General features: G+C 47.9%; 1 protein-coding gene across 1 annotated transcript in view; it reads left to right on the plus strand.

Moving 5' to 3' along the window:
• Positions 1 to 15,243, plus strand: part of EFTUD2 (elongation factor Tu GTP binding domain containing 2) — a 32,367-nt gene that overhangs the window by 15,569 nt on the left and 1,555 nt on the right. The window contains exons 10-25 of the mRNA XM_084863413.1: positions 894 to 1,060; positions 3,043 to 3,167; positions 5,079 to 5,142; positions 5,476 to 5,566; positions 6,826 to 6,961; positions 8,196 to 8,323; positions 9,049 to 9,242; positions 10,178 to 10,289; positions 10,667 to 10,807; positions 11,501 to 11,602; positions 12,815 to 12,897; positions 13,545 to 13,631; positions 13,872 to 13,998; positions 14,198 to 14,285; positions 14,843 to 14,961; positions 15,043 to 15,137. Coding sequence (XP_084719539.1) covers positions 894 to 1,060; positions 3,043 to 3,167; positions 5,079 to 5,142; positions 5,476 to 5,566; positions 6,826 to 6,961; positions 8,196 to 8,323; positions 9,049 to 9,242; positions 10,178 to 10,289; positions 10,667 to 10,807; positions 11,501 to 11,602; positions 12,815 to 12,897; positions 13,545 to 13,631; positions 13,872 to 13,998; positions 14,198 to 14,285; positions 14,843 to 14,961; positions 15,043 to 15,137 — 1,859 coding nt within the window. The remainder of the gene's footprint in view (positions 1 to 893; positions 1,061 to 3,042; positions 3,168 to 5,078; positions 5,143 to 5,475; positions 5,567 to 6,825; positions 6,962 to 8,195; positions 8,324 to 9,048; positions 9,243 to 10,177; positions 10,290 to 10,666; positions 10,808 to 11,500; positions 11,603 to 12,814; positions 12,898 to 13,544; positions 13,632 to 13,871; positions 13,999 to 14,197; positions 14,286 to 14,842; positions 14,962 to 15,042; positions 15,138 to 15,243) is intronic.

The following is a 15,243-nucleotide window of genomic DNA, read 5'->3' on the forward strand; positions in this document are numbered from 1 at the left end:
TCCCTGTTAGGTTTGCCCCACCCACAGCGCACTGAACACTGAGCAAGCTGGGAACCAGAGAACATGAGAGTCTGTGGGATTAAGGCTCATATTTGCTCTAAAACTAAGGCTCATATTTGCTCTAAATGAAGTTCAAAATTAGTTCTGAGTCCAGTGAAGTTTAAAATGAATGATAGGACCCATTGCTATTCAGAAAAAAGATAAAATGACAAATGTAAAAAAAACAAGAGGTATGTTCATATAAATGGATTTTAAATATTAATGAGTGTTTTTAATCATAAGAGAAATTGGAGTTAAAGGACCCAGGATGTCTTATATTTCTAAATTGAAAGATTAGGTAATTGGCTAACCTCATTCATGTTGTCATTAATTAGATAGCCAGCAGAGGGAGCCAGAATTGCTTTTATTAAATTGGTTTTGTTTTGGAAAAATTTCAGATTTATTGGTAAGTTGTGAATACAAAGAACTCACCCTCATTTTCTTTGTAATTCTTTCTGTACATGTATACACATACTCACACGTGTGTGTGTATTCTTCCCTTGACCCATTTGAAAGTAAAATATTTCAGAATGTATTTCCTAAGAACAAAGACATTCATTTACATAACCATAGTAACAGTTACCAAAATCAGGGACTTTTTTTTTTTTTTTTACTATACATTCTTTTTCTTTTTCTTTTTTCCCCCATTTTTTTTTTTTATTAAGGTATTATATGTGTACATATCTTACCATTGCCCACCCACACCCCACTCCCATACATGCCCTCATCCCCCAGAGTTTTGCATACATTGGTTATGCTTATATGCATGCACACGTCTTACGGTTGATCTCTTATCTCCCCCACCTCTCCCTAACCTTTTGCCCTCTTTGCTCTCACCACCTCGTGTCTCCCAGGTGATGCTGAACACAGAGCGGCTCATCAAGCATGCGGTGCAGGAGAGGCTGGCGGTCACCGTGTGCATCAACAAGATCGACCGGCTGATCCTGGAGCTGAAGCTGCCACCTACGGACGCGTATTATAAGCTGCGTCACATTGTGGATGAGGTCAATGGATTGATAAGGTATAGGGACCTTGGCTGTGTCCTCGGGGACTCTGGTTTTTATAAATCTTAACCTTGAACTCTGGAGGCAACTCGGATTTCTTGGCATGTGTTGGTGAGCCTATTGGACGGGGCCAGAAGCTCATTCCCTGGCTCTACTGGGACTGACTCCACAGCCTGGCTTCCTTCACTCTCTGCCTTCCCCAGCTGTGCACACATGTTCACACACCGTCAGCTTAGTATTGTCAGTTCCTTGAGCTCTAGAAACAGTCTCATCTTCTCCTCATCCCAGCCACGTAAAGCTTGGCAAATTACTTAAGCTTTTAGAGCCTCAGTTTCTGCTTCTGTAAAAGGGGATAATAATATTTGCCTTTTTATATGTTATAAGAAATTAAGTAGATATCTGATGTAACACACTTGGCATGGTGCTTAGAAGTAACTGATCAGTGAATAATGCTAGCTGTTATCTTATTAGCACTCAGTAAAGAGGGAGCTGTTGGCTGCTGTTTCTGGGTATAGCTGCTTTATGAGACAGGTTTACAAGGACTTACATTAGTAAGTGTGAGTGATGGTTGGAAGACTTAGAATACGGTATCAAGGTGGCTTTGAGGAATAGGTTAAAGGTGTCTTAAAGACAGTTATCTGTAGGCTGCAGGATGTACTGGATGACTTCTTGAGGCCCCTCAAAGGGCCCAGGAGGAGACCGTCCTACTGAGACAACACCTCTCCAGTTGATTGCGGGCACTACCTATGTGGCCAGAGACAGGTTACGTTCAGGTGCTTCCCTGCTTGCAGCACTGAATACTACCAGGAACAGCATCTCCCTGTCTCTGGACGGGCTGAGAATGACTAGAGGCTAAAATAATATCAGAATCCAAAATATGAAATGATAAACTTCTTCAAAGAGGGAGATGGGGCGGGATAGGACTAAATCTCCATCAACCAAAATAGGAAGTCATGTTTCAGCCTCTGAACAAGAAATAGCCGTATTAAACATGTTATTTAGAAATATGGCTTTAAGAGAATTGAAAGCAGTTGCCTCTGGGGAGCATAGCTTGGGAATGAAGTAGGGGACTGCTCTTTATAATACAATACTTTTATTTCTAAATTAAGAAACTCCATAAAACATTGTGTAGTAAAGTAAGGTTGTGGATTTGATCCCTGTACAACTAATTTTGTTATAAATACTAGTGAACTTGTGATGCTGTTGCTTCTGCATGACTTTTAAGACAGTTTTTAAAAATAATTTATTGTTGAAATTATTATATATGGCCCCTTTTCCCCCACATTGGCCCCCTCCAATATTGTTTGTGTCAATGGATTATGCATATAAGACACAAAATTTTAACACAAATTTTTTAAAACAAGCCTTAGCCAGTTTGGCTCAGTGGATAGAGCATCAGCCTGCAGACTTAAGGGTCCCGGGTTCGATTCTAGTCAAGGGCACATGGGCATGCAGGAGGCAGCCAGTCAATGATTCTCTCTCATCATTGATGTTTCTATCTGTCCCTCTCCCTTCCTCTATGAAATCAATAAAAATATATTTAAAAAATAAAATAAGCCAAACAAAACAGAAGAAAGATCTTTAGGGCGGTGGGAATGGGGAGCAAAGTTACTTTTTCTTTTCCTCATGCATTCATTCATTTATGCTGGTGTTTATGTCTGTGTTTGTAAGATTGAGATTTCTCCAGAATGTGTTTCTGTCCGATCACATTAGACTCATTTCCTGTGTCTCTGCCCTCCAAGTTTTCCCTTGTCTGTCGGTGCAGTGAACTTCTCCAAGATCGTGCAGTGTTCCCAGCTCTGGGAAGTCTGCTTGTGACTGTGAGTTAGGGGACAACTTCATCATGTCACTTTCTTGGACCAGGCTGTTGGCAAAGCTGACTGTTATATAAGCGCCATCGGAGGGCAAGGGCTGGAGAGCGGCTGTGGTGCTGAGTCTCTGCCCTTGGCCGTTGGTGTGTGCCAGCCTGGCTGTGCACTCACGACCGTCTCTGTTTCAGCATGTATTCCACTGATGAGAACCTGATCCTGTCCCCGCTCCTGGGCAACGTCTGCTTCTCCAGCTCCCAGTACAGCATCTGCTTCACACTGGGCTCCTTTGCCAAGATCTATGCCGACACGTTCGGTAAGCCCCGGCTGGCAGTCTGTCTCGCCAGCTTCCCCAGAGACCTGTGTGCCTTTCCCGCTGAATGGCTTAGAGATTGGCGTCATGCCAGAGGCCCCTGTTGGGGGAGCATTCAATCAACTGTTATTCTCACCTTTCGGGCTCTTTTCGGCCCTAGACCCTTTCTTTAGGCTCAGTGGTTTCCAAACAATAGAACAAGGAAGGTAACTAGGAAGAATGAAGAAAGAGCTCCTTAGGAAAAAGACTCCTAGAGGAATTATGTACGCTCACAAGGCATTTCAGATCTCTTCCTCAGAGGGAAGCCTCTCTCGTTAGGAGTGTTCTAGCTGCTTTCCAGCCATGCCTAGGCAGGTAGGAATTTTGTGGACCTACGAAAGAACTCATGGCCATGCATCAGTGCGGGCGATTCTCCGCCAGGACGCCCAGTTGCATGATTTTATAGCTTCCCATCCAAGAGGCTCCTGCACTCCTCTGCCTCTGTGCCTCCCCAGTTCCTTCAGATTCCACCGGGCACCATGTCCTGTGTCGTGTGTCAAATTCTGTACTTCATTAAAAGGGTCATTATCACCTGTTTATTTTATTTTCAATCCTCACCCAAAAATATGTATCCATTGATTTTTTTTTTTTTTTTTAGAGAGAGAAAGGAAGGTAGAAAAACATCAGTGTGAGAGAGAAACATCAGTCATTTGCCTCCTATATGCACCCCAACTGGGTGGAACCCACTACCTGGGTATGTACCTTGACTGGGAATCAAATCTGAGATCTTTTGGTGCACGGATGACACTCCAAACAGCTGAGCCACGCGGTCAGGCTGTCATCCTGTTTTCAGAGCTGAGGAGACAGGCTCTGTCTGAGGTCTCACAGCTGGCAGGTGCTGGAGCGCCAGGGTTTCTGTTCCCGCCAGTCAGCTGTCCTGCCTCACACTGAGTGTGCATATGCTTGCTCTTGTGAAAAAAATGGGCAGCCGAAACCGGTTTGGCTCAGTGGATAGAGCGTCTGCCTATGGACTGTAGGGTCCCAGGTTTGATTCCGATCAAGGGCATGTACCTTGATTGCAGGCACATCCCCGGGGGGGGGGGGGGGGGGGGGTGGTGCAGGAGGCGGCTGGTCAATGTTTCTCTCTCATCGATGTTTCTAGCTCTCTATCCCTCTCCCTTCCTCTCTGTAAAAAAATCAATAAAATATATTATTAAAAAAAAAAAAAATGAGACAAAGATGTGGCTCCATGGTTGAGCGTTAACCTGTGAACCAGGAGGTCACAGTTCAATTCCCAGTCAGGGCACATGCCCAGGTTGTGGGCTCGAGCAATGATTCTCTCTCATCATTGAGGTTTCTATCTCTCTCTCCCTTTCCCTTTCTCTTTGAAATCAATAAAAATATATTTTTAAAAAGATGAGACAAAGGTTGGGTTTGTTGTTTTCTCTCCAGAGGGCTAGGTATCTGCCTTCTGGAGGCTTGGGGCTAGTCGGAGCCATAGTGTGACCCTGCAGCTGGGAGGTCGCCCCCACTGGCAGCAGAATAGAGCTTCAGTGGATCGGGAGGAAAGGCGAGACCCATTGGGCTCCATTCTGGAAAAGAGGGTGCTTAGGTGCAGACAGAGGATAACATATAGGCAGTTGAGCCTGTTCCATCAAAGGAAGAAGAAAAACTGTACCCTTGTCTGCAGCTCAGTGCTCTGCTTGCTGGAGATGGATGCTCATTTGGCTCCAGCATAGCCGTGCCAACTTTGGGCCAGCCTTGTCCTTGTGTCTGTGTGTCCTTGTCTGCCTGCTGGGTAGAAGGACATGTCCGGACCTTGGAAAGAAAGGTGCTAGAATTCCTCAGCTACAGACCACCTGTGGCACCGGAAAGAAATTTTTGAATAATAGCTTGCTTTGCTAAGTAGATTGTAATTTTATGGTTCTCTTATAGGTGACATTAACTACCAGGAGTTTGCTAAGAGACTTTGGGGTGACATCTACTTCAACCCTAAGACGTAAGTAGGGTGTGGAAAATGACACTAGAGGGGTTATCCATTTCCCATAGTGAGGACAGAGTTCTGAAGATTAAAGCCTACTTTTCTCTTAGACGTGAGCTACCATGTTTCCTCTAAGGGAGCTGGTTTCATGAGCTCTAACAGGTGGAGGCTGTTACAGCTCAGTGCAGGCGCTCACGAGAGTCATACCCATATGCCGTCAGGAGTCTGAAGATGTTATGCTCTCACACACACATTTCTTGCTCAGAATTTGGGAGATACACCCTGGAAGTCAGTGACACCATCATTATCTTCTTGGATCACCCATAACTTTTTTTTTTTTTTAATCTTTAGGCGAAAGTTCACCAAAAAGGCCCCAACCAGCAGCTCACAAAGGAGCTTCGTGGAGTTCATCTTGGAGCCCCTGTATAAGATACTCGCTCAGGCAAGTGTGTCGGGCCACCTGGGTTAGGTCTGCCTTCGGGTGAACTTGGACTCCTTGCTGCCCCTCGACCTGCTCAGCTTTGTATTACTGAGTCTGCAGATGGCTGGTCACCAGTCTTCTGGCTCTGGAACACTATGGTCCTCTAAGTGCTGTTGGATTCAGAGTGAAGGGGCAGTGTACGAAAGGAAGGAAAGGCACGGCCTAAACAGATTTGTGTAAAGATTTTGACTGTTTAAAAGAACGTGACACTTGAGAACGTATCATTTCAGTTATGGAGATTTATATATATATTTCTTTGTTATGGCATTATTTTAACAGTAAGAAAAAAATTTAAAACGTGGAAATCAGTGACAAGTTCTTCAGTGATAATCTATTAAATGAATTACGGTACATCCAAGGAAATGAAGTGTTTTGCCGCCATTAGAAGAATGGCAGCATGGGCTGGGATTTAATGACTCTGGGCACATGTATGTGATGTTTGTCAGATTGAACAGGAGGCACCAGACAGTTACACACATGGGATGCTCCAGCGAAAAGAGTATAATGTTATGTTTGTATGAATTTGCTCCCTAAAAGAACTAAAAGTAATAATTTTGTACAAGAAACTTCATTCAGTTATAAAATATGCAAGTGTTGAGTAAGTACTGTGCACAGTGAACACACACATAAACACAAAACGTGTGTGGTCGTTCCAGCTTTAAAATAGTAAAACATAGCAACAAGACCAAAATAACATGATTCAAGTTTATTAGTGCTAAAAAAAAAATACTTGTGTCAGGCTGGAATGGATTAATAAAAGAAATTTATAGAGTCTGTCTGGTAGAGACCTTGAGTCTGCTGAGGATGGTTTAGCTTGGCCTGCCCTGACAGCGATGGAATGCTAGGTGACCTTTTTTGGTTCCTTCCAGTGCAGTGATCTCTCAATCTGAGAAGTCTCTAAATAGGGGAGGATAAGGGATTGCCTGAGTGGGATGAGATGCTGCTTTTCAGACACCAGGGGGCAGCACTGATAACAATCCATCTGAGAGTTCCAGGTTTATTGGCTGGTGTGGGCATTTAATCAAGCCTGCTTCACCCAGGGTTGGTTTGAAGGGCTGGTACCAAAGGTTTTCTTGAAGCTACATTGTTCTTGCCAAAAGCTCTCCCTTTAGACAAGAACCTAGTGCAGTTACCCTTCAGACTGCCCATTAGCCTTCCCTTCTCCTCCATAGCACACAGTGGGGCTGTCACCACAGCTGACGTGTCTGATATTGTCACAGGTTGTGGGGGATGTGGACACCAGCCTCCCGAGGACCCTGGACGAGCTTGGCATCCACCTGACCAAGGAGGAGCTAAAGCTGAACATCCGCCCCCTGCTCAGGCTGGTCTGCAAGAAGTTCTTTGGCGAATTCACAGGTAATAAAGAGCTCATGGCCCCCTTAATGCTACTATCATGATGTCCTGCCACGTGTCATGGGAACTTTTCCCTAACCCACAGTGGGTAAAAGATCTGAGGCTTTAAAATAAGGTCGGGATACAGAGCATCTGGGTTTTCCTAGCTGCTTTCTTTAGTTGGCGGTACCAAGGATTCTGTCTTGGGAAGCAAAAGCAATTACATTTCCTTACCAAGAGGAACGTGCAAGTAAAGGAACTGGGGAAGCAGGAACGTGCAAGTAAAGGAACTGGGGAAGCAGGAATGTGCAAGTAAAGGAAATGGGGAAGCAGGAACGTGCAAGTAAAGGAAATGGGGAAGCAGGAACGTGCACGTAAAGGGAATGGGGAAGCAGGAACGTGCACGTAAAGGGAATGGGGAAGCAGGAATGTGCACGTAAAGGAAATGGGAAACAGGTACTGAGGTTCTTTTTCCAGGGGACAGTTAGGAGTGGACTCGGCAGTGATGTGCAATAGTGGGAAGAGGGCATGGGAGACAGTTTGTAGACTCAGATTTCTCTTTCCCCCGAGCTTGTCTCTTCTGTATTTTAGTTACACAAAAGGCAGGTGACATGGACTAGTTAATAAAAGACCTAAGTCTTGATCCTGCTCTTCCATAGGATGACCCGGGGCCAGTCATTCTCTGACTCATTTCTCATCTGTAAAATAAAGGAGAGGGAAAGGTGATGGCAAAGAGGCCCCTCAGCCATTTCTTGAGTCTGAGTCTAGTGCGTCATAGGTGTCTGAGTCTGCAGAGTGCATCATTTGAATAGTCATTCTGGGCTGGCCTCGGTCGAACATGGGAGACCCCACTAAAAGCAGATATGCCTACCCCAAGGTGCTAATGGAGCGTCTTTTTTGCATGACTTATTGACTGTTAGAAAGCCAGGATAACTTACTGAGCAGAAACATATACAGTGTTTGCCAAAGGGGAAGAGGTGGGGTGCTTACTGTTTCGTGTAAGTGTGCAGTGAGTGCTTATATTCAATAAAATTTTCCATACTGGAAAATCTTTGTCAGCTGAGTTCCAAGGAATCACTGAGAGCTGCTGCTTGTGCTTCCTGGCACCAGTGTGACTCCAGCCTTTTAGCATCACACGCCCAGAAAATAGGGTATCACTTCCCCTAAAATCATAGTGTCGTGAGTGGAGGAATATGTCACCGCTCACGCCCTCTTCCCCCCGTGAGGGTGTGGAATAACGGCCTTCTCTCCTCCGCAGGCTTTGTGGACATGTGTGTGCAGCACATCCCTTCTCCGAAGGTGGGCGCCAAGCCCAAGATCGAGCACACATACACCGGCGGCGTGGACTCCGACCTCGGCGAGGCCATGAGCGACTGTGACCCTGATGTAAGGGCACGTGGCTCCCGGACTCTGATTCTTCCCCCCTGGGCAGCGATAGTGCTTTCCGTTACTGGAGTAATAATGCCTTCTTCCCCCTTTTCTGCTTGCCCCTCCACCGGAGCACACAGACCTGAGTGCAAAGCCTGGTGTTACTGCTGCTAATGATAGGATCTTGGCAACATTTTCCGTCTTTCCCAGCCTCAGGGTCTTGATCTGTGAAATGAGGATGATAATATGTGTGGTCATTATGAGGATTAAGTAAGATTAAGAAAGTGTTATGGTGCCTACCAGTTAAAGATTCAACAAATGGTTGCTAATCTGGTCAGCCCTGGCTTTTCTAAAGTTTTCCCAGCCATTCTGCCAGCAGTCCAGTTTCTCAGCATAAACTCTCAGCCAGTTGAGAGTTGTGAGTTACATCTTTGGAGGAAACTAGGGGCGCAAATTCATTTTATAATCTTGCAAGTTAACAGTGCCAGTCTGCCATCCTAAACCTGCTTTTTTTCCCTATTCCCAGAGGGACAGCGGGGAGGAAAATAGTTTTTTCTCTTACGCCTTTGACACCTATTAATAAGCGGGGGAAAGCATGATTGGGACTTTCCTAGGAGGTCGCCACATTTGGCCTGCACTGCCTCCTCATAGAGCTCATGGCATTGCGGGGAGGGGAGGTAGAGGCAGTGGTACTTACCTGGCGAGCATGTGTGGGTGAGGCTGCACTCTGTCCCCTCTTCCAGGGTCCCCTGATGTGCCACACGACCAAGATGTACAGCACAGATGACGGGGTTCAGTTTCACGCCTTTGGCCGGGTGCTAAGTGGTACCATCCATGCCGGGCAGCCGGTGAAGGTGCTGGGGGAGAACTACACCCTGGAGGATGAGGAAGACTCTCAGATATGCACCGTGGGCCGCCTTTGGATCTCTGTGGCCAGGTACTGCCAACCGCGGCCTCCAGGGGCCTGCTTGTCCGCCATACTGGAACTGCCCCAGGCCCCTGCAAGGGGTGGTCCTCCCTGGACACACCGTTGCTGCCTGGCTCCCTCCAGCAGGGGCTAAGCTGCCCCTCCCTCAGCAGATCTATTGCCTTCTAGTTCTTTCTACCCAGCGTTGCTAGGGCCAAAACGCAGCTATTGTTGGGATAACGCCAAGAGCCTTGCTTTGTGTCTGGATGGCTTACATGAACTTTTGTAACAGCATTTCTGTTTTTACTCATCTTAATCCCCTCTTCCTCTTCTGTGTTTCTTGAGTCACAACTGTTATGTTTCTTCCCAAAAGAAATTGTTTCCCACCCTCCACTGATTATTCTTGAACCGAGAGAGAAGACTTTGCCGGATTTCTGTAGCGTCCTCACCTGCAGAATAATATTTAGCCTGGGCCTCTGGTAGCTTGCCGGCTCCTAAACGTAGCATCCCAGCTAGGAAGCAGAACTGGGCAGTCCTGTTCCTCCTGTGGCCGTTGTGCCTCGCCGAGGCCCCTTTCCCTCCTCCACATCCACCCCGTTCACTAGGAGGCAGAAGGACATTGAAGGGCTGGGACAGCTGCACTGTGTTCTGTGGTGCTTTGGCGTCTCCTTCCATCCCATGCCTTTGAGAGCGCTTGCTTACCACCAACATCCAACGGGAATTAGGTTTTCCTGTCTTGTCCTCTCTTAGTCCCTTGTACTTTCCTTTCATGGGCTTACCAGTTTGTAACTACGTATATGTGTGGTCATGTGACTGACTGTTTATTGCTCTCCTCCCTGCTAGAAAGTATCTGTTCGGCTGACCGCTGCTCCTGGCTTAGGGCCTGGCACACAGCAGGAACTAGGTACATCTTTATGAAATGAATATTCTGCCCAATCATCACTGCTTATTGGCTGTTGCTCCAGGTACCACATTGAGGTGAACCGCGTTCCTGCTGGCAACTGGGTTCTGATTGAAGGTGTTGATCAACCGATCGTGAAGACGGCAACCATAACCGAACCCCGAGGCAATGAGGAGGTAAAGTTTCTCACGAGGCCACGGCACACATGAGTGATAGCAGCAGAGCCAGCAGGGAACTAACCCAGAGTCTCTGCCATTTCCTGGTTCCCAGCCTCAGCCCAGGCTCAGCCTTCTAGATCTGACCCTGCTGGAGTCTCCCTGGAGCCTCTGCTCAGGTGCTAGGAATCAGAAGGAATGCCTTTTATTCTTTCCCTTCTCTCTGCTCTGCCAAAATACACAGCAATAAATGGCCCTTCAGGTTGCCTGCAAGCAGCCCGGAGGCTCTTGATTGGAGAAGAGTCTCTTCCTAATAGGTCCTTAGTTCTCTCTTAAGTCCACACTTTGTGCGCCTACTCAGGCTGGGTGCCCTCACTCCTCCGCATTTTGGATCTCAGGCTCAGATTTTCCGGCCCTTGAAGTTCAACACCACATCTGTTATCAAGATTGCTGTGGAGCCAGTCAACCCCTCAGAGCTGCCCAAGATGCTGGACGGTCTGCGCAAGGTCAACAAGAGCTACCCGTCCCTCACCACCAAGGTAGGCCCGAGGCCTGCAGCTGCCAGCCCTCCTCGCCTCAGCTAAGTGGCCTGTGCTGCCTACTGCTTCGTGTCCATCAGGTGTCCATTTGCTGCTTCCAACAGCCTGTATCAGGACTTAATCCCTGTTGCTGCCATCTAAAGGCAGGATGAGATCCATGTTTGTGGGTGGGGGAGGTTGAGAACAGAAAAGGTATTCCCCAGGCGGGCTCTAGTACCAGCTCTGACAGTGTGTGTGCAGCTTTCACAAGTGTATAGATAGGAAAGTTGTTTCTTATAGAGTACACCTTGAATTAATTTTCCAGAGAATAGAGAGGAAAAAGTGAGTCCCTCTGACCCCTTCTACACCCTTGAGCCTGCAGGCATACCTGTCTGAGTAGTTGGCCAGGGCTAAAAAGAAGGTCAGCTTATGTCCACAGACACAGGGCATGGTTTTTCCTAAATTTATAAGATGGTAGTAAAATTGGTGACCTCCTCACATCCAGGAGCACTGTCCTGGGTGATCCGGGGTCTTGAGGACTTCCTCATAGGTCACTGATCCTTCTTGAAGAGACTGGAAGCGACCGGGAGCAGAGGCTGTGTATGACAGTGGACCCAGGCACCTCCTCCCGGGTTCCAGCCTCGATTCTGTGTCTGTCTGCTATTGCTGGCACCATAGAGCCCAGGCTGTGAGCAGGGGGCTGTTGTGTTTCAGGTGGAGGAGTCTGGCGAGCACGTGATTCTGGGGACCGGGGAGCTCTACCTGGACTGTGTGATGCATGACTTGCGGAAGATGTACTCGGAGATAGACATCAAGGTAAAGAGCACCCCGTTCTTTCTTGAATGCCTGCCTGGCCGGGAGGCGTGGCTCACAGCTCCAGGCTGATTTTAAAGCAACTAAACGCTAGATTCCCCTGGAAGGCCCAAGGGAAGAGGGGTGCCTACTAGAGGAGATGGGTTCCATTCAGGAAGGTATTTGAGATCTGGTTTGCCCCCTTTTGCAGGGTTATTCTCAGTGTCGTGTGTTTAAAGTCAGTGCTCCCAAGCCAAAGTTATTCTTGGTCATTTGTTTAAAAAAAAAAAAAAAAGAAAAAAAGAAAGTTGGACAATTAATTTGTGGTGATTAAGGCTCAGAATGTATGGTTTCAAGGTGAGAGTGGGGCCTGGCTCTCCTGGATTCATTGTTAAACCTTGACACAGCCCCTCAGTTAAACTGCCCCTTCATGGCCTCAGTGTCCCAGTTGAGAGACACATTTTCTCCAAGGCCGTAGGGGGATGGGAATGAGTACCCTCTAGAGTAGGGGTGTCGAACTCAATCAGAGAAGGGGCCAAAATCTAAAATCCAGCCTAAATCGCGGGCCGAATGGTTTACTGAACAGTCATAAACTGACAATGTCATAAACTTACAGCGGAGTGCAGTGATGACAGTGCGGTGCGGGCCACATTGCAAGGCCTAGCGGGCTGGATTTGGCCCGCGGGCCTTGTGTTTGACACATGTGCTCTAGAATAAGTACCCCTCTTAGATTCTTCTACTGGTGTGCCCAGGATCGGTGCTATATAAGGTACTGGGTTTCCCAGGAACAGGCCAGGGCCAGTGGGAGCTTCAGGGAGAAGTCCAGGTTGAGAACAGAAAGGATATTCCCCAGGCGGTCTCTAGTACCAGCTCTGACAGACCCTACAGGGTGATTTCAGTGAATGGTGGTGGAGGGACGGCCTGGGGAATGGTGCCAGTGAATGATGGAGGGGCGGCCAGATGGATGGTGAAGGATGCCTTGGGGCACCATAATTCAGATCTGGATTTGATCCCATGTACTTTTGACTCCAGAACATAGATACCGCACTACACTAAGTTTTCTCAGGCTTCTTAGTGATGGTGACTTAGCCGGCTATAGTATTTGTCACTGATGCTGATTAACAAGGGGGCTTCTCGCAGAGGTAATGTCAAGGGGCCCTCGGAATCCCTTTAGCAGGAGGTCATCCTTCCAACAAAATGAGACCTTGCCTAATAATTTATCTTGTTTCCCATCAGGTGGCTGACCCTGTTGTCACCTTCTGTGAGACTGTGGTAGAAACATCCTCTCTCAAGTGCTTTGCTGAAACACCCAATAAGAAGTAAGCTGAGTGTCATTGTGTCCTTGGAACGACACTCTCCCCTCCCCACCAACTCCACCACAGTCACAAACACTGGAAATAGAGACCCTGCAGTCTTGGAATGGGATGCTTAGCATACTGAGTTTTAGCCCAGGCCTCTGATTCATTTGCCTGTGGACATGATCCTATGGAGTCCTTTGCCATAAGACTTTCTATGCCAGGATGACTTGCAATTGTCACTTCTCCTTTCTATATAAATGCTGCCCCAAACCTTACTTTCATAAAGAGTGATATTCACCCTAGCGTTTGGCTCAGTGGTAGAGCGTCGGCCTGCATACTGAAGGGTTCAATTCCGGTCAAGGGCACATGGCCGGGTTGTGGGCTCAATCCCAGGTGTGGGGCATACAGGAGGCAGCCAATCATTGATTATCATCATTGAAGTTTCTCTCTCCCTCTCCCTTCCTCTCTGAAACAAATAAAAATATATTTTTAAAAAAGAGAGAAAGAAGTAGATTCTAAAGAGAGAAAAAAGATAAGCTCCTTTGGCTCTACTCCTGTGGTTTTCACTGATGTCATTGCCTTATCTGTTCCTTTGTCACCCTTTTCTTAGAAATGACCCTCTGCTAGTCCTGCTCACCCACCTCGTTACTCATTTCCTCTCTGACTAGGAACAAGATCACCATGATTGCTGAGCCTCTTGAAAAGGGCCTCGCTGAGGACATCGAGAATGAGGTGGTCCAGATCACGTGGAACAGGCGAGACCACAGCTCTCATTCCAGGGCTAAAGGGAGACAGGGCAGGGCACCGTAACTTACCTGTTGGTCTCTAATAGCCCACATTCTTCTGGGATGTGATTCTTTTCTCCCACTCTGCTATTGTTCCTGGGCGCAGTGTGCGTGGGTGGGGTGACTGTCTCCAGAGAGGCAGGATCCGTGGCCCCAGGAGCCATCAATCACAGAGCTGGCTGAGCCCTCCGTTGTCTCCTCCTTCCCCAGGAAGAAGCTGGGAGAGTTCTTCCAAACCAAGTACGATTGGGATCTGCTGGCTGCCCGTTCCATCTGGGCTTTTGGCCCTGATGCCACCGGCCCCAACATCCTGGTGGATGACACCCTGCCCTCGGAGGTACAGAACTGATGGGAGCCTTGTGATGGTCTGTTAGCTCAAGTGGAAGACACTGCAAAGTGTTCTTTTTTCCCTGAACGTATTTTGTGTCTTCTGGTGAAGGGGAATATCCTCTTACCAGCGTTCCTGCCTTCTCCTCCCTCCAAACTCTTTGGCTCTTGCCAGGCTCACTACTGAAGAACCCTTCTGTTCTGCGCAGGTCGACAAGGCTCTTCTTGGCTCAGTGAAGGACAGCATTGTTCAAGGTTTCCAGTGGGGGACCAGGGAGGGACCCCTCTGTGATGAGTGTAAGTCTACCAGTGTCTCCGCCTCCCCCGCCTCAGTCCTCTAGGGCCCTTGCTCCTGTGTAGGAGGTGGTGGGCTTATCATTGGGACCTGGCAGGGCCGTCCATGTCCCAAGCCTGTTTCCTGCCTCTCCCTCCCTATCCTTTGCTACCACTTAGTACTGCCTACAGATGAAGTCATTTCCAGGTTGACATTCGTTCCTCATTCCTGAGAAGGAAGAAGTTTGAGGAGCTGTATCAAAAGAAGAATGGGATTGGACTGAAATGGGAATAAATATGCAATTCCTAGAATTTATTCTATATCAAAAAATAATTAAATGTCTGCAGAAGAAGCACATAAACTTCTAGGGGAACTTACAGTGTCTGAAACAAACACTGTAAACGTATGCTTGACCGCTGAGCTCTTTGCTCCAGGCCTGGCGTGCCCTATCAGAATGCTCATCTGTAGGGCCGTTTTGTACCTTTTCTTTTGTGGCTGCAAGATAGCTGTAGAGCTACAAGAGGCTCCTTGCTGCTTGGCCGTGAGCCACTCCCTAATCAGCTGTCCATCTCCTTTTCAGTGATTCGAAACGTCAAGTTTAAGATCCTAGATGCAGTGGTTGCCCAAGAGCCCCTGCACCGGGGCGGGGGCCAGATCATCCCCACGGCCAGGAGAGTTGTCTATTCCGCCTTCCTCATGGTAAGTGGGAGGGGCTCTGCTCTGGGGCGGTAAGTCCTCCGCCTTCCCCGAGCTGAGCATCCCCTTGTTGCTCTGTTGCAGGCCACGCCTCGCCTCATGGAGCCTTACTACTTCGTAGAGGTGCAGGCGCCTGCGGATTGTGTCTCCGCTGTGTATACTGTCCTGGCCCGGCGCAGGTGAGCACCCGCATGTTAGGGAGACACAGGACGAGCAGGAAGTCACCCGGCTACCGTGGAGGGACCAGCCTCCCACGCTCTCCACTCCTGAAATCTAATGAGCCGA

The sequence above is a fragment of the Pipistrellus hanaki genome (assembly GCF_964339955.1).
Source record: "Pipistrellus hanaki genome assembly, chromosome: 16".
Classification (NCBI taxonomy): Eukaryota; Metazoa; Chordata; class Mammalia; order Chiroptera; family Vespertilionidae; genus Pipistrellus; species Pipistrellus hanaki.